This window comes from Neodiprion lecontei, chromosome 7 (genome assembly GCF_021901455.1).
Source record: "Neodiprion lecontei isolate iyNeoLeco1 chromosome 7, iyNeoLeco1.1, whole genome shotgun sequence".
NCBI classification, from domain to species: Eukaryota; Metazoa; Arthropoda; class Insecta; order Hymenoptera; family Diprionidae; genus Neodiprion; species Neodiprion lecontei.
This window is the reverse complement of record NC_060266.1, coordinates 4,799,049-4,821,698: the sequence shown is the minus strand read 5'-3', so window position 1 is coordinate 4,821,698 and position 22,650 is coordinate 4,799,049. Positions and strand designations below refer to the sequence as shown.

Below are 22,650 nucleotides of genomic sequence, written 5' to 3'. Positions count from 1 at the left end.
ACCGAGCGGTAACCGGAACTAAAAATTTCTCTCAGTGTATGGTTCTATAGGATCGTTATTTTGACAAATTCGCAAGTCGAGTCACGATTCGAAACTAGGGTTATTTAAAAAAACGTATTTTAGTTACCAGTGATGTCTGGAATCGGGATTTTGTGTATAGTGGAACCTTTACTGCCGGAGCAAGAAACGTCAGAGCAAGACTTGCGAAATTTAACAGTCAGACTACACACAGCGGCGAAGGTATTCGTGGCACTGACAGCGATGATCGAGACTAGTTTTGAACCTCCTCTACTTGAGTCGACGCGATTCGGAGTGAAAATTGAACGGGGAAGGGGCGGTCACGTGACCGCTTCTGATAAACTCCTCGACTTTAACGAAGCATTATTTTTTCCCCACCAATCTATCGCCCCGACATATTGCCGACAGATGAAATTCAAATGCCGACAACGGACGACGTTGATCCATCTCTCACGTGACGCGTCACGCCGCTCGACGGTCAATTGTTTCGTACATATATATATAGGGCATTCCGTGACATCTCGATCAAGATTCTATGTCAATGTCTCGGATTGGCTTTACAGTTTTTATTTATTTATTTTTTTCCGTTTTTGAATGAAGGTACAAGACGAAAAACGCAATTCACCTTTTCTATGATCGTGGGTCACTAGAAAAGGAAAAAAAAATAAATAAATAAATAAAATAACAGAAAGTAAAAATACACTTTAACTGTCAACTTAAGTCAATTGATTTTAAATAAGTAAATTTGTTGGAAGTAAATCTGTCGGAAAGTAAGTTTTGTTTTATTTTATTGAAATCATCGCTGACAGAGGGTTAAATTTATGGTTTTTTACGAACATATATTAGCTGTCTCTCGTTACAGTTTAAAATATTACTATTCAAATCGAAAATACAAAGTTTTCGATTAATGACAGTGATTTTCGTTAGTTTTGAAGCTTTGCGCAGGCACAACAATTACGTTTACCGATGTAGGTAGTGATAAATAAATAAGTGACATTTTTCTGGATCGGTAAAACGAAACGAGGCTCAATCTAGCAGCTAGAGGGACGATTATGTTATTTCACTTTTTATATTTTCCACTATCCAAGCATTCCGATTGGTTGATTAATCGTAAACTTTGCAAACGAATCAGAATTCTTGGCTAGTGGGAAATATAAGAAGTGAAATTACATAATCAACCCCTAGAATTAGGAACCAAAAGTTATACTGTTCATTCGAACAGGTTAGTGAAGTCCGAAAATCGAAATTTTGTGAAATACCTTGCAGCCCCAATACTTTTATAGAATTATATGGATAATCGTTGGCTGCATTTTTCTATTTCCAATAAGTTTAACACGTTTCGCTACCAACTGGCTGCTAGCTTCAGTTTGATTAACCCTAAGAATCTACACCTGCCCCCCTAACCCCACATAATTCTTACGGCGTGGTAAAATCTTTTATCTTACCTCGTTCAATAGAGTTTTCGATGGTGAAAAATTCATATTCGATTTCTTTCGCATGTACTGTTCTATTCTTCAGTCTTTCAGCTTTCGAATAATAAAAAAAACCCTTCTACGACAAACAGTAGTCCGTTAGCAGGGTTAAAAACAGTTATGTTCAGATTCACCATACTAGCTAAACTAAGTGAATTTCGTATTTTCCTTGCAATAGTTGTGATTCGCCACGGATGATACGTATCATTTTGCGGTGAATCGTAACCAGGACTCTGAAGTTCTGTCTTATTTTTAAATCTTGAAAGCGGTTATAATCACCACGTAGATGGATCGGAGGTATCTTTAAACGAAGAATCTTATTTTCACGATTGAAAAATAATCCAGAATCAAGCCCGATAGAAATTTGCTTCGCAGCAATTACCAAAGTTTCATCATTCGCGTTAAGAGGAAGGAATCGTCCAAATCGGTTGGTGAAACAGTCCGCGGTAGAGAAATCCGTCTTACCGTACAATAACCGCGCCGTTGTCCGCCATCTACATGCGAATTCGCGTCCAAGGGTCCTAAAAGCCAGACGTAAATCGAAGTTGCCGAGACATCCGCGGGGCAGCAGCACCGATGCGATATTTTTCGTTCACGCACGCAGGCGGGCAGGCAGCGATCAGCGAGAGAGAGCAAAGCAAAAGCACGTCCATCAGAGTGCCGCGAGGGGCGAGAGAGCGACAGCGAGACCGCGCGCATTGCCGTCGTTGATCGTCGACGGCCATTGACTGACCTGTCATGGGCAACTTCCAAAATGGCAGAAGCCGTGCAGATGTTTTTGTTCCTATTTAAATCAAAGTACAGGCGAAAAGTCGACGATACTTCGTCACCCGATTCCGCGTCGTTAATCGGTAGTGTACCGTGGGTGTTGTGGATCGTCGTACTTTCGGCTATAATAAGGAAGGCAAGCGGCGCCGTTACCCTAGACGAGACGATCACCTCAGTCTGCAGCCTCGATTCTTGCGTTAACGGTGATTGCGCCAACGGAACCTGCCTCTGTCACGAAGGATGGCAAGGACCCGCCTGCCAGTATTGCGGCGGCAAAGTGAGGTACAAAATCACGAAAACCGAAAACCCTCCAGAAAATAACCAACTTTTCTCGTCCTGCCGACGAACCGTCTCACGTACGAACGTGTCGCGAGAACAACGGGATTTCATTTCTATACTTATTTCCCTCGTCAATCGCGGCATATTTCACTACATTGAACCTCGTTTGTTTTATATTTTCGCCCATCCTCCCCCCCCCAGCCCCCCTGCTGGCCTCCTCGTTCCGCCCTCATTCGCCCCGTTATTTGAGTATCGAATAAGCATCGAAACGGGCGAGTAATTACTCGTGCATAATAGTTTGTACAACATACCTGACCAGCAGTTGTTGCCACCTTCGTAACATCGCCGCAACTGCACTGTGTGCATTTAAAACTGTTATGGCTGACGTTTTTGTAACCAGGTGCTAATCTGCGCGCTTTTTCGTACCTCACGCACCGTCTTTTGTCTCTGTAGCTATGTTCGCTCGACAGCTGGCTCGTCTGTGTTTTTTTTTTACGAGTTTGTCCGTCTCTATGACGATTCGGGTGTAATTTACGTACGTATGTATCGTAGTACGTCACTTTGGGCCACTGTCACCTGACTACGAAATTTCACAACTGTTGAAATAACGACGAAAATGGTTGTTCGAGTCATTGTATGTATCGTGCATGTCTTTTTAATGCATGCTTAATTGATTTTTGACACAACTGAGACGACGATATGCGATCGTTTTGAACTTAGTAACGTTACCGTAACGATTCGTGCATAGGAAAAACCGTTATTTAGCAATTTCGACACTGTTTGAAATTCGGTTTAACCGTAATAAAATTAATTAAACGTATTGATATTCTGTAATCTTAGTTCATTAAAAATCATTGTGGAATCAAGAATACAGCGGTTTTCTTTTCTCAATTTTTTGTCGCGATAACGTTACTAGCTTCAGTCTCGCTATATGCGTCGTTCATTTTATGGGTTTAAGCTACAAATTATCGACACACCCGTTTTGTTTACAATGCGATCTACTCTTTCTGGTTGTTTTTTTTTTCTTTTCTTATGAACGTGGTTCTTAAAATTCGGTCGGTTAGAAAGGAAAATTCGTTACAAGCATGCCAGATGTTTCCAACCGATTAGGAGTCGACGTTTCCATGAGGTTGAAGTTAGTAACCTTAACTTGACGATACAACAAGGTCAAAAATCGTTGATGAGCAATTTGAGAATGACTTTCAAGCATTTGGCTTTTCAGAGTAAGACGATAATTTTGTTTGTAACGGTTTACCAAATTTCGGGACGTCATGAAGGTGCGATTTGGCGGTTTTTCCTAAACATGCATAGTTTTACAGTAACTTTACCAACTTCATTCTTGTACATTTCTTTAGCTGAGAAAGTCAATTCGACTAGCAAATTAACTCGAGAAACTGATAACTAAGAAATTGTTCTGAAATTCTTGAAAAACTCTGACCGAGTACAATTATTATCATTATACAAACACAAAGTCAGAAAATTATTTAGGGTATTTGCTTTGAGGTTGTGAAATTTTATAAACGTACTCCCTACGAAATTGAGGAAACTTTTTACCGTTGAACTCATTCTTGCTAAAACTAGTCAACGAGAGTATTTTTGTTTCAGGTATTTCGCATTATCTTCAGCCAAGATGGTGTGGAACCTCTTTAGCAAAACTTTTTCTCGACTTCCTGAGGCTGAAATGTATTTGTTGTTCTATATCTTGCTCTTTTTATTGTTCTTTTTATGGCGGGGTTGAGGCGGGATTACCTGAAGGAGTTAGGAAGAATTTGCCGCTATCGTTTGGTCCGAGGAAAGGAGAACAGAAAGTAAAAGTTGCGAGAGAATGGTTTCAGAGGTGCTGCCGAAGTTAATCGTACCAAATTCGTCCGAATGGCATCCCTCTGATACGGAAAATTGAAAAATTTCTAATTCCAACCACGTTGTTCGATGGTGTTTTTTTTTTTTTCTTTTCTTTTATTCGCTATGAGTTTTATACGCGTCAATTAATAGTTGAAGCCAATCGACTCGATGTTAAGACAATTTGTAGAGAATTCAAACCCGAAGATACGAACTAGCTACAAAATGATTCTGTGCCAAAATGGTCGACTTTTTATCGAAATTATGTATTCATAGTTCATTAATTGATATTATAAATCGTAATTTCACGATCAGGATGAAAGAAAGCAAAGTTACTGTAACAAATGAAATTTTTTACAGTGTAGCAACTTTTATACGGAATTGCGTTAAATTTGCAGCTTATTATTTAAAACAGAGTTCTTTTCTATCGTTTCGTTCGAGGTTTCGTTACTTCTACGTTACTGGCTTCTTACTTCAGTCTCGTTAGATGAATTTGGCGGTTTCCCGCATGGATTTAGACGCGCGTCGCCGTCTTAATTGACATAAGTTACTACCTAACCGTATAGTTGATGTTATAACGGTACCCAACTCGGTAAATGGAATTAGTAGGTACAGTGACGTTTGCACTGCAGAGACGCATGGATCGACGAACGATGCTCAGAGAGAGAGAGAGATAGAGAGAGAGAGAGAGAGAAAGATGTTGTACCGGATAGTGTGGAATTCCTTGAAGGTCGGGCTTCTTTATTCCCGCTTCTGATATTAGCACCAGATTGAAGTTATTAACCTTAATGTTAAGGAATATTAAAACAAAAATGATTGTTTTGAAAATTCCGAACGACTTTAAAAGAGTTTAATTTCCGAAATTAAGTGTACACTTTGCTTTTTAAAAATAGATTACTAAATTTAAGACGATTATATTTCTGCGGACTACGGAGTTTTCCTAAATATGAATCCTTAGATCAAAGTTATCAATTTCACTCTCTTATAGTTAGCCCCATTTTCTGTGAATACATCAACGTTCAACGGATTTTAAAATATTGCTAATCAATTGTCAATATGCAATTAAAATGCGAGGTTGAAGTTATTAACGTTATCGTAATAATTCAGGTTACGGAGAAATCGCTATTTCACAATGTTGGGAACGTCTGAAACGCAATGAATTATATTGAGGCAAAAGAAATTCAGATTTTTGAAACTCAGCTACTTCAAAGTCACTGTAAAATTGCAAAACAGTGATTTTGTTTTTTTTTTTCCACCAGACTTGGAAAACTGCAATTTTTTTTGTCCTTTCTCCGTGAATCTGAATCGTGATCATTGTGCCGAATGACCAAAAACCGATTTTAATACAATGCTAAGCATATGTTTTATATGAATCCTAGAAAATTTGTTTTTCTAAAAAATTCTTACAGCGGTCGCGGTTCTTTATAATGGAATAAATTATAAAACAAACGAGAGAAAATATGTTGATTTGGCGTTGAAATTATTATCGTATAAATGTACAAACGATGAAATAACATATGTAGAAGGTCACCGAAGGCGTTTACCATGAGAAAAAAGAAATAATACTATGTATCAAAAGAATTTCATCTTATCCAAGAAAACCTGTTCTAAGTTGTATATTTAACTGGCCGATGAAAGAAAAATTTATCCGTAAACGGGTACTAAAATTATACAAGTGAAGGTTTGTCCGAAATTTGCGAATAATTATACTTCGCAGCTAGAGAAACTGTTCGATCAAAGCTTAATAAAGTTTTCACCTTGATATAGCGTTTATTAAATTATAATATATTGTGTAAAAAAACCGTCCGAAACAACGCTTAAAGTCTTATTAGACGGATATTCCCAACCAAAAGTGAGTCTCGGTGAGAATATTGAACACTGCGCGATTAGATAAATATTTAAATTAATCGTAACCAAGTTGACACGACGATTCGTTTTGAATAATAATTATAATAATTCCAAAAATTTGTTAATCAATTGTGTTTAAACAAAACTTTTTGTCACAAATCTCTAGCGAAATATTTTTAATTTCACATACAATGAATTCATTGGCTTTTCTGAATACCTATGATGTTTTTTTTTTTTTTTTTTTTTTGATATTACAGTGATTTTGAACAATTCGTTTTCGAGAATTTAAAAAATTTTCGAAAAATTGATCACAAGTCCTAAATTTTTGGACAGGTTTTCGTAAATGGTTATGCGTTACACCGATGATGAAGTTTTTTAGAGGCGTAGAACTAACAGTTTCATAAACAAAGCGTTAGAAAATTTTTGAAATTTCAAAAAAGTTTGCAAGTATTCAGAAAAGTCGATGAATACATTTTAAATGAAATAAAAAAACATTTCACTCGATCGTTAGAGATTAGTTGCACAAATTTATGTTTGAACAATTTATCAACAACTTTATGGCAATGTTATTATTCAAAACGAATTATCTCATCAACTTGGTTACGATTAATTTAGATCTTTTCATCTCATCGCGAAGTGTTGAATATTCTAACCGGGACTGACTTTTGGTTGGGAATATTCGTCAAGTAATACCTTAAGTTTAGAAGATCAAGATAAATTGTGTATTAAGTATAACGAAGTACTTTGTTATAAATTTTTTCACCAATTCCCCGAAGTCACGGATCACTCGTAAAATGTAAAACTGAAATTTTTCCCCCAAATTAACTGAAGTTGAATAACCCCAAATAACGATCCTTTATACATATACGTTTCTACGTAGATCCTAGATAACTATTCAGACATTTCATTGATGCAACGTACAATGCGACGTACAATTGGACAGTTTGAACCTGTATAGGTGCAAACCGAGTTAGCAGCTACACAATCAACGGCTAATTTAGGCTGTTATCACGCACGATAGCCTAACTAAAAAGACTCATTCGCCTCGAGCCTATAACAGAGTCACTGAGTTAGTTCTTCGCGACACAAAAAGTCTTGCATAATTTTTTTTTTTTTTTGATGTATTTTTTATAATTTAGCCCGGTACACTTTTCTCTGAATTTTTAACCGAACAGGGTGACCAATGACCTGAAAAAACCTGAAAATTCTTAAATGTCACAAAATTCAATGCGACTCTTAAAAAGCCAAGAGATTTCATTAAATTTTACCAACGAATCTGACAATTTTATTCTCAGTTTAATAAGTAACTTGAATTTCAGCAATTATTGGAATATCGATACTCGTTTAAATTTTGTTTAATTTGAGTCTCTTTTACAGATGGATCGATTTAAAGAAAATAAAATTTTTTTTTTCTTCCTATGCATGCAACATATTGTCATATTTATTTCGCGTTTTGCTAAGGTGATGTTAAAGTCAAAAAATCGAAATGTTAATGTACGAGTTGCTTGCTATGTTTCAAATATTTGGTAAATCACATTTAAAAATTTTGTACCACAAGTTACGGATCGTCAAAAAGGTTGTGTAAAAATCTTGAACGCGATGATTTCCTGGACGCCGATAAAAGTTGACGACATTGCGGCACACTGAATTTTTTTCTCCTTCTTTTTTTCTATCGGAGAAAGAGTTTGCTAAATATTACGTGACTGAATGACGTAACGCGTGACGAAAATGAAGCGACTCACTCCTCACGGATTCAAGGGTAGTAGATATACATATAAGGCAGTGGTTCCTTTCCGAAAGAAGAAGACGCTGCCTGCCAAAGTTCATAAATAATTCAAATGCATTAGAGAATGAGAGAGGAGGAGGAGGCGGAGGAGGAGGTGGTGGGTGCAGATTTGGATGGCCATGTGCAGGCACATACATTGGCTTTTGATCATATTCTGTAAGCGGATTATTAAAGGTTTTATCATTCACGTAACGCCCTCTTAACGATATACGCGGTTTCTATTGGATTAAAGTCAGATAATCATCAGACGGGGATTTTCAGGGATTGAACTGCGTCGTTTGATTTTACTCGAGAATGTTTTTTTTTTCTTCAGCTACACTCCCCAACTATTCGAATTTTTAACAATAAACGAAATATATGCGCTTCTGGGTACTGATAATTAAATATCAGTTGTTTTTTTTTGTGTCGTCAGGAAATCTAGGACGTGTCTTAGTTTATAATATTCGTCTCGTACTAAATTTTCCTGGATCGAACGACCAAACCATTGAGGACAGCTTATCAGCGATTTTTGAACGGTTCCAAGCGGTTACAAATTGATTTCAAACTGATTTCAACGATTCCAAAGTGGTTTCAAACGCTTTGAGGTGGCCTTAAAATGATCACGAACAGTTTTAAAACGGATTTCAGACAGTTTCAAATTATTTCTAAATGGTTTCAAGCGATTACAAATTGATTTAAAACTACTTTAAACTGATTTTAAGTGGCCTTTATATAGTTACGAATAACTTCAAACTAATTTCAAAGAGTTTGAAATGATATCCAAGTGATTTGAAATACATTTCAAAGAGTTTTAAACTAATTTAAACGACTCCCAAGTGGTTACAAATGATGATTTTAAACTGTTTCAAACTAATTTTAATGATTTCGAAGTGCTTTTAAACGGTTTCGAGTAGTTCTAAAATGATTACGAACAGTTTTAACCTAATCAAAAAATGTCAAGGAGTCTATAATGATTTCTAAGTGGTTTCAATCGATTTCAAACTGTTACAAAATTATAAAAAAATTGTTAAAATCTAGTTTTAAAAAGTTTCAAATGATTTATAACTGGTTTCGATCTGTTTCAAAATAACTAACAAATCGTTCTAAAAATAGTTCCAAAAGAATTTAATCGATTCCCAAGTGAATCCAACCGTGAACAGTTTTAAACCGATCTCAAGGGATGTCTCGAATGATTGTAATGAAAAGTGGTTTGTTATTTCAAAAAAATGTAATCAACTGAAGAAAAAAATGATGATTTGATATTTTGCTAGCCAAAAAAATTTAGTGTCGGCAACAATAATCGGATTAAACAGTACAACCCGAATGAAAATTTTCCATCAATGCCAACGATATTCAATTTGACGAAAAAAAAAAAATTTCGAATAACCACGTGACGTGTACAGAAAGTGAATTTTTTTTTTTCTTTCTCTCAACGTACAATTCAAATGCCCTGAACCTAATTCTCTCAATAACAAATATCAACATTCCGATACAGAGAAATTGCAACATACGCAACTAAGGAACGATGACGAAGTGTTATTAATAGAACATAATGCATATGGAAGTTTGTTAACACGAGGAGAATAAGAAGAGTAAGAAAGAAGAAGAAGCTGCGCGACGAAAGACGAATAAAGGAGCTTTGAAAAATTCAATTTCATTCGAACAATTTGCGTATAATAAATATGATATAAAGTATAACGTCATGGACAAAGAATATTACGCGTTACGTTTTTAAGCCACCAGTTTTTGTCTCGGAAAATAATGTCGTCTCCCCCAGAATTCGCACCGTATCAACGCTACTGGTTTGTCGGTTGGTGCTTTTGTCTCTCGTTATGACAAAGCGTATTGAACCTCCACACCTTACAACCACATCGAAAATAGAAGCTCGTTACGGGAGTTCAGGGTCTAAATTCGCCACGTTGTTACATCCATGGCAAAGTTTGTGCTAGATTAAAGATAAATCGTGCCGAATGATTTCTGTCTCTGGTAAACGTGGTCTAAATACGAGGCATTCCACGTCAAATTAGCTAGCCCATTTGACTCGTCTCTACTTAGATTTTAATCAGTTTTTAGTACGATGTTCTTAACGAATCAAAATTGTCCCGGCAACTTTTTTTTAACGAACAATGAAATTTGACCAAAATTGAAAAAAACGATTCCGAAAATGCGATTTTCTTTTAAACCTGAAACAATTCACACGGAATGTATGATTTGGAATGTGATTTCAATATTTACGGTTTATTTCGCATAGTATTTTATTTTTCCATGCTGGAATTAGGGGTTTTTTTTTTTTTTGTTTATGCTTCTATTCTCCGATTTAATCAGATCACGGAATCGTGAAAATAAGAAATAAAAACTTGCGTGAAAAATAGTAAATATTGAGATCCTATTATTTTGAACCGTGACAGAATCAGCGGGATTTTTTTTCAGATTTAAAAAGTATTGCAATTTTGGAATTGATTTTGCCATTTTTTGCGAAAATCTGCGAAAATTCCCGAGACTTTTTGGGTTGGTAGGAAGGTAATAAGTCTGGTTGAAAATTTACTAGATTCTTTCTAATTCAGAGGCTCATTTTATCCAGTTTGGGCTCACGTGTTTTTTTTTTTTTTTTTTTTTCAACTGCTCGTTGCAATGAGAAAAATTTCATTTCTTACGGTAAAACTAGAAAAATTGAGTGAAACAGGTATCGTTAAAAGAAAAAACTGTTTGAATAATGTTGGAATTACGAAAAACGAGGCACGCGTAAACATTTGGCGCTATTGTCGATCCTTTTTTGGTTATTGCACACTTGTTGTAAATATATTTTCACGAATCCCTGCATTGTCTCGTATTCAAGGTGGTCGGCATGGCCATCCCATCCATTCGACACGGCTTAACGCCGCTTCCCGAGATTCGATCAATTCGTATTGTTTTCGTTCGTTTGTCTCGGGAATATTACGTGCGATAACTGCAGATGACGACGAAGCGGCAATCCTTCGTCTGAACAAAGACGCACGCACGAGACACGAGGGGAGAGAAATAAAACTCATTTTCAGTTCAATCCACCCACCACCACCACCACCACCACCACCACAAGGAGATGGAAACCATGGACCTGCATTCGTGCATATATATTGCCATCGGGTTTAAACAGTTTGCATTGCTTCTGCACGCTCAAGGAAATCAATATTTCGTTTACTTCTGTTCATGGTCAACTCTTATTCAACTCTTCTTCCCCAACGACAACCCTTTTACCTGAATCAGGGTGGAACAAAAGCCATTTTTTGGAGTCCCCCCCCCCCCCCCCCCAATTCTAACGCAATTATCATTGATTTTTATTTTAAAAAAATTGATTTTAGTACCTGTGGCTAAACGTCGGAGAACGTAAATCAAAATCGGTTATTATGTAAACCACTTATTCATTTTTCTTTGAATCCTTTTTTTTTTGGAACTGTCTGTGATGTATATTCTCGTATCGAAATCATTTGAAGCTCGTTGGAATTAATTTGTAATAATTTTCAATCATATTGTAACGGTTTGAAATTATTTGAAACTCGTTAAAATGAGCTTGTAATAATTTTCAATCACATTGGAACAGTTTAATATCATTTAAGACTCGTTGAAATTAGTTTGCAATTTTTTGTAATCGTATTGTAACGGTTCGAATTCATTTGAAACTCGTTCAAATGAGATTGTAATAATTTCTAATCATATTGTAACGGTTTAACATCATTTGAAACTCGTTGATATTAGCTTGCAATAATTTGTAATCGTATTGAAACGGTTCAACATCATTTGAGACTCGTTGAAATCAATTTCGAATAATTTTTGATCATATTGTAACGGTTTGAAATCGTTTGTAACTCGTTGAAATTAATTTCCAACAATTTGTAATCGCATTGTAACGGTTTGAAATCATTTGAAACTCGTTGAGATTACTTTGAATCAACTTAAATGACGATAACGAAGAAGAATAATACAACACATACTAAATTTTGTATTTCCTTAGAAAAAAAAAATGAAATAAAAATCACTGTCATTCTATAACAAGAACTGCATTTTTTTATTAAGAGAAAAAATGAAAATAGTTTCCAGTACTTTACAGACTGTAGCAACTATTAAAAACTACTGGAAATTTTTCTCACATCGGTCTTCTTGATCATACGCATACAATAAACATGGGTACCAACTTTAACTCGTAAAAAATATTTTTGTTCCTAGTTTCGATCACTTGCAAACGTGTGAGTTCATTTATTTATTTATTTATTTATTTACTTATTGTTATTCTTCGATCGGTGTTTCAGGTTGACTGAGCCATCGGGAAGCATTCACGACGGCAACGGGAATTATTCAATAGACGTGAAATGTTCATGGCTCATAGACACCGGCACGAATTCCTCGATAAGGATGCACATCGAGGAGTTCGCAACGGAATGCGGCTGGGATCACCTTTACATATACGACGGGGACAGTGTGAACGCACCTTTGCTCGGCGTCTTCTCGGGCCTAATGTACAAAGATGGCTACCACATCCGGAGGGTGCCGGAAGTGATAGCGCACTCCGGAAGCGCCCTGCTACATTTTTATTCGGACGTCGCTTACAACATGAGCGGATTCAATATTACCTACAAAGTGAACGCTTGTCCGAGCAGGTAAATACCCAACAAAATAACAAAGCGAAAATTTGCAACAAGGCCGGAAGAATCGGTGAAAATTTACGTTTCAAATTCACATTTACAAAAAAAAAAAAAACAAAAAAAAACGTACGATACAGTTTTACGATTCTAATAAGATTCGTTCTTACTAAACTGCTCTGCGATTAATCGATTGATGATCAAAGTTATCTCGTAATAATTTTTGCAGGCAAATCGGTATAAGAATCGATTAACACAGGTCTGCAACTAAAGAAAAAACAATGCACAGATTTCTTATAGATTTTTACTCAACGAAATAGAGACGAATACTAAAAATATTCCGTCACGTTAAGTTTTTTTCTTGAACTCGTGTTTGTAGTTTCATTTCGATTGAAACTCCCGTTTAAATCGTAATCCGTTATCTTATTCTTATCTTAACTTGTGGTTTTTTTTTTTTTATGCAGACATCTTTTGTATTTTGCAAAAATACTGTACGTGATGGAGGAAAATTGAAGTCATTTATAGATTCGTCACACTCGAAAACGTAACATTCAACAAAAACATCCCGTGCAGATGAAATAAAATACTTTTTGTTTGCAGACCCGTGTGATCTGAAAAACGATTAACCGGTTAATCGCAAAGCACAGATTTCAACCGCTGAACGAATGGATGCACGCATTTCATCCGTGTTTCGAATTGATATGAAATATTACAGCAACGCAGCGAGTCTCGAGTGGCGTTACTCAACGATTATAACGAAATAGTGAAATTTCGTGTTGGTTATTTCACCGCGTCTCACCGCCTTCTTTCCTAATTACACCAACTTCCACGCACATCGCTGATCCTTGAAGATTGTCTTGAAACTCTGAACGACGACGGGTGGAAAATACTTATCCATATCATCGATTCGATCATTTCTCTCGGTGATCAGTTACTCGTTTTACCAATAAGTCAATTATACCGGGACAATCTCTTGAGACTTGAAAATCAACCGCGCATGCGCCGAATAATTAAATCTCATTGGTCGGCGAAATCTTCACGCAGCGATATTCTTGTCCGCGACGCAGGCCGGCCAACGTACGAAAAATGTGTACGTTTGCATTTTCAAAGAGCACAAGCATTGAATTACGACCGTTCTTCGAAGAATCAACTTTCCGACACGACAACAAAACGCTTCCCGAACCTTTCCGAGTCGCTACCTCAATTATTTGAGATTCTAACCTCGAAAATTCGTATCAACTGCATCGCCGGCAAAAACAGTTTGACAGCTGAAAACTCGGGTTGGCCAGCCTGAAACGAAGAGCCGATAAAACTCGCGCATGCGCGGTTGATTTTCAAGTTTCAAGAGATTCTCCCGGTATATACGAGTACATGTCGAAATATCGCTCAGGATGCAACTTTTATTGCCTTAAAGTCACTGTTGCAGTGTCATTCCGTGGTGAAATCACACCTTACATGCACTTGGCGTACATATTAAGGTCGTCCTTGTTTAAAGCGTTGACGATTTTTTTCCGGAACGCCTTTCAGATCAGCTTCAAATAATTCTAAACCGATTGCCTAATTTTTTTCCACATTCCTATCTCAACTCTAAAATTGAAAAAACATTAACAAAAGTATTCGCTTATAAATTAATCGGTTAGAGTTGGGAAAATTCTATCTCGGTACTTTTTTATAGAGCGTGAAATTTCCTACAAGAATCTGTATTTAGATAATTTGTAAGTCAAGCCGTTTACGAGAGAAAAACATTTTTTTCCAAGTCTTATTTAAATGGAAAATGGAACAAATAAAATAGACACCTCTAAATATCGATATCAGGAGCTCATATTTGGCTGAGATATTCTATTTGACATGCTTTACCGAAATTTTGATACGCGTTTGGTAAAAAAATAAAATAGAAAAAAAATTTTTCCGGCACACCCTAATATGCTTACTATGCTTGTCCGGTAAATCATTGACAGTTTGCAACCTAAGTAAACGTGTAGTAGTCAGTCGGTGCCACGAGGTATAAAAACTGGAAATTCACTTGAATCGCGGTCAACCTTTCTCTTATATTCCACGGACCGAAATACATCGAGAAGACAACTTTGTTACACCTTGTGTATACAATTTCTTTTCGCCGATGCGTGAAAGGAATGAAAACAGCATTTGATTATTCACTTTCGGTTCACTTCCCGCCTGAAATTGATTATTATATCAATTGTGCAATGTTTTTTTTTTTTTTTTTTTACCAATGTAATAAAAAAGACAATCGCAAACGTTACAAGTAACAAATTAAGATTTTCCTTATTATTCGATGTATAAACTGAGAAAAATTTCATTTGTTACAGTAACTAGAAAAGTTCAGTAAAACAGGTATCGTTAAAAAAAACTGTTTGAATATTGTTGGAATTAGGAAAAACGAGGTAAGCGTAAACATTTTGCGCTATCGTCGATCCTTTTTTGGTAATTGCAACGCAAAATCAGTTTCTCAGGTTTACTCTACTTTTTTAGTCAAACAAGGCTTTAACGTCAATTTATTCTTGCACAAGCATTAAATTTTCGCAACGGTTGCAAGAAAATCTAGCAACAGTGATCGTAATGAGAAAGAATAGCAACGGATGATAGACTTTCCGGTAACGGCTAGAAAACTAATTTTTATTCTCTACCTATAACTATATTTTGTCGATTTTGGTAAAAAATGAAAATAGTTGCAGACCGAGCGGTAACCGGAACTAAAAATTTCTCTCACTGTGGCTTTTTTACGTCACGGTGTCGTGAATTATGGCCACGAGTCATAAAATAACTGGGTTGTATCATCGTCCTCAGTTAATCTACCGAAGTGTTCTCAACGATTAGATACAAATATATATATATATGTGTGTATATACACACACCACGTGACTAAATTTATACATCATGGCTTATACACTGTATCAAATATGCAGCCTGGGTCAGAATAATCGGGTTTTATCGTCCCCGGGTATTAGATACCTACGTACACCTGGGTATCATAACCCAACTACGTTTCATAATCCATGATCCAACCTTTGAGAAGCAATATAAGCTCGCCCCTCGTTTCCGCACATCGAGGAGTTTGTATGCCTATCAGAGGGTGGCCACACACCTGTAAAAGTTGAGACAACCTGGAAATGTCAGGGTGTTTAAAAGGGGTCACGAGAAACCTGGAATTCACTCGGGGGATTTTTAATTTGCATATGGATTAAACCGAAAATATTAATTTTCTAACCCCGGGGATTGGAAATGATTTTTTTGAGGTAACAGTTTTACTTTTTTTTTTTATCGTCAAGAAAACAAATTAGCTTAAACTGACTTTTTTTTTCTGCGTTATATTTTTTTTTTTTTTTTTTTCTTAGTAACTTTCAGGTTTTAGTAACTTACTAGAAGTGGGAAAATGTCAGGGAAAACTAGAGATTTTTGGTCCTGGAAAATCTGGAAATGGGGAATTTTTTTTTTCACCAAATATTTGTGCCCATCCTGCATTAAATTTTCCAAACCTTCACGATTTTTCAATGCAATTATTTTTGGATTCAATACACTTGTGTAGTATTATACGCTAACGATAAAAGAAACAAAAAAAAAAAAAAACGGGACAGAAATTTTGTGACACCCGTCATTTTTTCTGCTTGTTTATCAGCTGATTGCGGGAGGTTTTAAAGTTTATAAATATATGACAGATAGACGAGTAGCAGCTGAAGAAGAGGTTTGGTTAAAAAGAGGTCAATGACCACAGGTTTTTTGGGTTTGTAGGTTTAACGGCCACTCAACAGCCGCATCTTGGCGGATTTTTATTAATTTTTTTCTTTTTTCCATTCCTTTCCTCTTCATAGACTCGTCGAGAGATAACACCGGTCAACACGAATCTTGAATCTTGGTTCTAGATGTGAAATTTTGATTTCTTTCGCGTAACTAATAAAAGAAAAAACATTGTTTCATCAGATAAAGTTTGCTTTTATAAAAACCAGAACGATATTTCATATATTAAGAAAAATTACCTACTTTCTCAAAAATTTATTGTAAATAACAATTAAACAAACTTCAATGTCGCATTTAAATTTTTCAATTCAAAAACAATTTAAATCCGAAAAACGAAGTTTGTTTAATTCTTATTTAAAAATAAACGTTCGAGAAAATAGTTAATTTTTGCTCAAAATCTGAAATATCGTTCTAGTTTTTACGAAAGCAAACCTAATCTAATGAAACAATTTTTTTCTTCTATCAGTTACGTGAAATAATTGAAATATTTTTCACAACTAGAAACGAGACTCAAAATTTCTGCTGACCGGTGATTATTTACCAGTGTAATAAAAAAGACAACCACAAACGTTACAAGTGATAAATTTTCGCAACAGTTGCAAGAAAATCTAGCAACAGTGATCGTAACGAGAAAGAATAGTAACGGATACTAGACTTTCCGGTAACGGCTAGAAAACTAATTTTCCTTTTCTATCCAGAAGTATATTTTGTCGATTGTGGTAAAAAATGAAAATAGTTAAGGACTGAGCGGTAACCGGAAATAAAAATTTCACTCAGTTTATAATTAAAATTTATTTATTTGATTATATGAAAACGAATACACAAATAAAAAAAAAGCAATCCATTGAATGTCTTCAGGTATTCCCACATCGACTGCTCGGAACACGGCGTTTGCATCGAGAGTGTTTGCACTTGCGACGCCACGTGGACAGGTGAGGCCTGCGATGTTCAGGTCTGTCCGAACAACTGTTCTTACAGTATCGGACAAGGAGAGTGCAATCGGGAACAACATCATTGCGAGTGCGTTAGCGGTTTCAAAGGTAAATATCACCGCTCTTGGTTATCGTCCGTATGAGAAGAGTTTCGATTTTCACACTTGCCTTCAGCTGAAAACTTCTTGTGAAGTAACACGAGTAAAGTAAAAATCGAAGGAGTCGAGGTTTCTGGTCTGTCTGGGAAATCTGGAAGAATCTGGAATTTTTTAATTGTCGTTCTTACCAGTGTACGATTTATTGATATGTAGGAAATTGGTATATTGGAGTGATGAAAAATATGGTTTTTGGAGAAATTTTGAGTAATTCAGTTTAAGCAAAATTGAATTGAAAGAAGAATTTGACTTTTTTAATCTACGACGATCTGATATCTAAGTTTTAAATAATTTATCACATATAATTACCTGCAAATGCAACTTATAGGTGGTGATTTATCAAGTTTGGCTTGATTATATAAATTACATTCAGTATCGGACATTAATCTTGATCCAATCATGGTGCCCAACGGTCCTGGAATATCCTTGAATATTGCTTGTCCCCCAAAAGTTGTGGAAACATCCTTGAATTTTTCTTGTACCCTGAAAATATTTTATTTTATATGTACTTGAATAACCTGAAAATGTCCTTTATATTGCTTGTCCCTCAAAAGTTGTGGAAACTATCCTTGAATTTTTCTTGTGCCCTGAAAATGTTCTATTTTTAATGTACTTCAATAACTTGAAAATGTCCTTGAATATTGCTTGTCCCTCAAAAGTTGTGGAAATCATTCTTGAATTTTTCTTGTGCCCTGAAAACATTCTATTTTTATTGTACTTGAATAACCTGAAAATGTCCTTTATATTGCTTGTCCCTCAAAAGTTGTGGAAACTATCCTTGAATTTTTCTTGTGCCCTGAAAATGTTCTATTTTTAATGTACTTCAATAACTTGAAAATGTCCTTGAATATTGCTTGTCCCTCAAAAGTTGTGGAAATCATTCTTGAATTTTTCTTGTGCCCTGAAAACATTCTATTTTTATTGTACTTGAATAACCTGAAAATGTCCTTTATATTGCTTGTCCCTCAAAAGTTGTGGATATCGTCCTTGAATTTTTCTCGTGCCCTGAAAATATTCTATTTTTGTTGTACTTGAATAACCTGAAAATGTCCTTTATATTGCTTGTCCTTCAAAAATTATATAAATCATCCTTGAATTTTTCTTGTGCCCTGAAAACATTCTATTTTTATTGTACTTGAATAAACTGAAAATGTTCTTTATATTGCTTGTCCCTCAAAAGTTGTGGAAATCATCCTTGAATTTTTCTTGTGCCCTGGAAGTATTCTATTTCAAATGTACTTGAATAACCTGAAAATGTCCTTGAATTTGTTAAGGATTTTTTACTGGACACCATGTAATAATTACACATCAGTCCAATTGTGCCATTACACGGTTACTTTATTTCAATTATATTGATACAGACCAATGACTCGCTCATGGAGCGCAAGCATCGATGAATAAAGTATGAGATTTATGATGGAAAGTTATTCGCGAGGGCATCAAACAAAATACCGTGATCACGAATAACTTGCGATAGGATAAAACGTTCCATCTACGGTCTTTATAAATATTCTTTGATTTCTTTGCCTCGTACTTGTCACGCTCGGATCGTGATATCATTCGTGCAAGGGGAAGAGGAAAAAATTTGGCCAAAGATCGAAAAGTGTTTTTGTAACCATTAAAACGCGGTCGAACGATTCGTCTCTTGCAGAAACTGATCGCAACGGTTTATGCGTCTGCGATATTAACGCGTGACTGGAATTTTTCACGGACGTTATCAGCGAGCAAAGCTGTCGAGGTTTTCAGAGCTATGTAGGCCATTCAATTGTCGAGGGAAATCTCTGATGCTTGTCAATGTTGAAAAAAAAAAACATATTCTTGAAACCTTTTTCGTGACAATCACGATTACAACGTTGAATAATCGGTGCAAACTTTTATGGTACGATACTCACAAGGAAAGTTCGCGAGAAATTAGGACCAGCCAGTTTCAATAAAAAAATTTGGTTTCAAAATTCGACGCACTCTTGGCTTAAAATAAAAAGACTCGTGTTTTAGGGTTTCAGAAAAAAAAAATAACAATTAAAAAATATATTGAGAACTTGTTTTACGATATTTTTTTTGTTTTTTTTTTGAGAGAATTTCCTCAGGTCACTTGTATTCTGAGCAACGTTAACTGTGAAATAAAAATTTGTAACCTGTGCAGTCATTTTTATCCTTGAATATTTCGGTTACGTTGGACGAAATACGTTTGAAAAAAGTTTGTCTTTTTTTTCTTTTAACTCGCAAAAAATGCTCATTATATGAAATGACGATAGATGGGTCTCCTTATTTTTGACCCAGCATTGTGTCGAAATTCAATTAGTTTTCTCCCGGACAGCACAAGATTTGAAGCCTTCAAAACAAGTCCAAACGATGTCTTGTGGACTCGTTTTTCACGTCGAAAACGATATCTTCGAGTTAAAAATACATCTTTATGCCCAAAAGACGTCGTTGCCGATTCTTAGACGTCAAAAAACAGGTCACGAGACATTATTTATAGACGTCTTTTTTACGCCTCAAGGTCTGCGAAAAACAGAAATTTCAAAATATTGAGGAAAGTTCTTTACAAATTTCATGTGTATACAGAAAGATCAACGAATACGTTTCACAATGGAAAAAAAAATGATTCCCTACAAATTTGTTAAACAATTTATTTGACAACTTTTGGGCATTATTATTATTAAAATTTAATTTTCTTATCGTTTTTATTGGAGATGATTCTTCTCTTCGGTTTTTGTCTTATCACAAACTATTCAATATCGTCGACGTGACTCAGTTTTGATTGAGAATGTACAGCCAGTACATCCTTAAAGTAACCTTACCAACTCGAACCTTATGAAACGTTCCTCTTCTTTCAGGAGTTGACTGCAGCCAACGGATCGAACGGGGCGTCTGGGAAGCGATAACGTACAAAGATTCATCGATCGAGGGATCGGCGAGTCACTGTTCGATAGTCTGGCGTGACTCTTTGTACGTAGTGGGCGGTGAGAGTTATCACAAGGGTGAAATGATATACGTTTACGATTTCACTGGAAACGTTTGGGAGACACCGCATTACGGTGGTAAGCATCCGGAGCCGCGTTATGCGCACTCCTGCGTACTCTACGGCGACAAGATCTACATGTACGGTGGAGTGATCCAGAACTCAACGATCACTAACGAGATATGGGCCTTCGACGTGTCCTCCCAGGTATGGGAGAACGTCACAGTCCGTAACAACTGTTCCAACCGAACGATGTGCGGTCCTCTAAAGGTCGCTGGTCACACGGCCACTCTGGTCCAGACTCACGGTAAGAAGGAGAAAATGGTAGTGATCTTCGGACACTCGCCGCAGTTCGGGTACCTCAACACCGTCCAGGAGTACTACTTCGGTGTCCGGGAATGGCAGATGGTCGAGACCTCCGGATACCCGGTTAAGGGTGGATACGGTCACAGTGCGTCACTGGATCCCTTCACCGAGTTGATCTACGTCTACGGTGGCTACGTATCCGAGTCCCAAAGCACCCAGGTCCTGACTAGCATACTGTACTCCTATCACCCGAACACTAGGGAGTGGAGACTGCTCACCTCGGCACCGTCGGCGCGTTTCTTTCACTCCGGTGTCTTCGTATCCGGCGGTCTGATGCTCGTATTCGGTGGAAACACCCACAACGACACCGTCCATTCCCACGGTGCTCGGTGCTACTCGTCGGACACGATTGCCTACGACGTCACCTGCGACTCTTGGCACCAGTATCCGATGCCATCCGAGCTCACTGACCTTCCAAGGTTCGGACACAGCGCTGTTAAATTCGACTCAGCGATGTACATTTACGGGGGTTTCGACGGACAGATGTTGTCCGATATGATAAGGTTCAGACCCGGTAGCTGTGACCACCTTACTATACAGAAACAGTGCGTCAATTCAACCATTGGCGTTAAGTGCGTTTGGGACAAACGCGAGGGACGTTGCGAACCGATATCTAAGATCCAAAGACACGTGCTCGAGGACGACGAGGCCCACGATGGTACCTACATGAGGTGCGTCGACGGATCACCACCTCGCGGTATGTCCTCACATAAGGAACTCTGCAAGGTCCAATCTGACTGCGCAGCTTGCGTTCAAACGTCCTACAGCTGTGTTTGGTGCGGTAAAAGCTGCGCCCATGAGACATGCTGGGAGAACGGAAACTCGGCGATGATGAAGCCGATCAAGCACTTGGAGCAGTGCGATTTTCACTCCGAGGCGGAGTGTCTTCAGCTTCACACGTGTCCAGCTTGCTCGAATAATCCAAGGTGCGTTTGGTCCTATGACAGGTGTAAACCGCAGTCGAAGAATACCGTCGTTGGCAACAACACGACGGTTCAAAACCAGGTTCAACCTCTGACTATGGACACTTGTCCGATATCATGCAACGAGTTTACGTCGTGTAAAAACTGCACGGAGTTTGAATGTATTTGGTGTCAGAACGAGGGAAAGTGTGTCGACAAAAATGCTTATCCGGCCAGTTTTCCTTACGGACAATGTCGCGAATGGACTACTAGTGACAACAGGTGTCGGTCCACTGAGACCGGAAGGGAGTGGTGCAGCTTTTATTCATCCTGCACAGGATGCAGGTCTGATCCGGGATGCGGGTGGTGCGACGATGGCTCTGGGACCGGGAAGGGACAGTGTCTAGAAGGTGGGGCCAGAGGGCCCACCCTAAAGGGGACTAACGCGTGTCCCTCTGACGATTGGTACTTCACCAAGTGTCCAAGTAAGCATATGAGACATCGTGGGGTTGAGGATGAGCTGCCGCATGTATTTTTTTTTCTTCTTTTTTTTTTTTTTATATTTTTGCAATGTAAAAATTGATGGATTTTAGAAATTTGTATCTAGCAAACGATTTATAAATTTTTTTTTTTTCATCGTCATTTACAATCAATTGGTAGGAACCATTGTTTCACAATGACGATAACCATTTGTCTCGATGACATGTTTTGCAGTGTACAAGATATTTCGAAAAAGGTTCAATCGATTTATTTAAAATTTGGATATAGTGTTCTTGAATAGTTTTTCCTCTTTACTACGAACCTATTTTTGAAGTTATCGTTTATTTTATTGATAATTAAATTGAAAACTCGTGCATTTTTTGCGACAAATCGAATTCCATCTTCATACGGTCGACGTTGCGTTAAAAATGTGAGTAAAATTTTTTTATATCGCTGGAATGAAGATAAACTATCCAAGAATATTGACTCCAAGTTTCA

General features: G+C 37.0%; 2 protein-coding genes across 6 annotated transcripts in view; one reads left to right on the top strand and one right to left on the bottom strand.

The window, feature by feature from the left end:
• LOC107221769 (N-acetyl-D-glucosamine kinase) overlaps positions 1 to 3,003 on the bottom strand; it is a 10,338-nt gene extending 7,335 nt beyond the window's left edge. Inside the window, exon 1 of one of the 3 annotated variants that reach the window (XM_015660891.2) lies at positions 2,849 to 3,003. The gene's annotated coding sequence lies outside the window, so the exon portion shown is untranslated. Of the gene's footprint in view, positions 1 to 127; positions 289 to 2,848 lie in introns of those variants that run through there. The other 2 variants (XM_046745524.1, XM_015660890.2) reach the window with 2 other exon arrangements.
• Positions 2,118 to 22,650, top strand: part of LOC107221768 (putative protein tag-53) — a 27,001-nt gene continuing 6,468 nt past the window's right edge. Inside the window, exons 1-4 of one of the 3 annotated variants that reach the window (XM_046745518.1) lie at positions 2,118 to 2,540; positions 12,273 to 12,620; positions 17,214 to 17,395; positions 20,280 to 22,157. In XM_046745518.1, coding sequence (XP_046601474.1) covers positions 2,245 to 2,540; positions 12,273 to 12,620; positions 17,214 to 17,395; positions 20,280 to 22,157 — 2,704 coding nt within the window. In that variant the 5' untranslated portion in view covers positions 2,118 to 2,244. Of the gene's footprint in view, positions 2,541 to 3,093; positions 3,172 to 12,272; positions 12,621 to 17,213; positions 17,396 to 20,279; positions 22,158 to 22,650 lie in introns of those variants that run through there. The other 2 variants (XM_015660889.2, XM_046745519.1) reach the window with 2 other exon arrangements.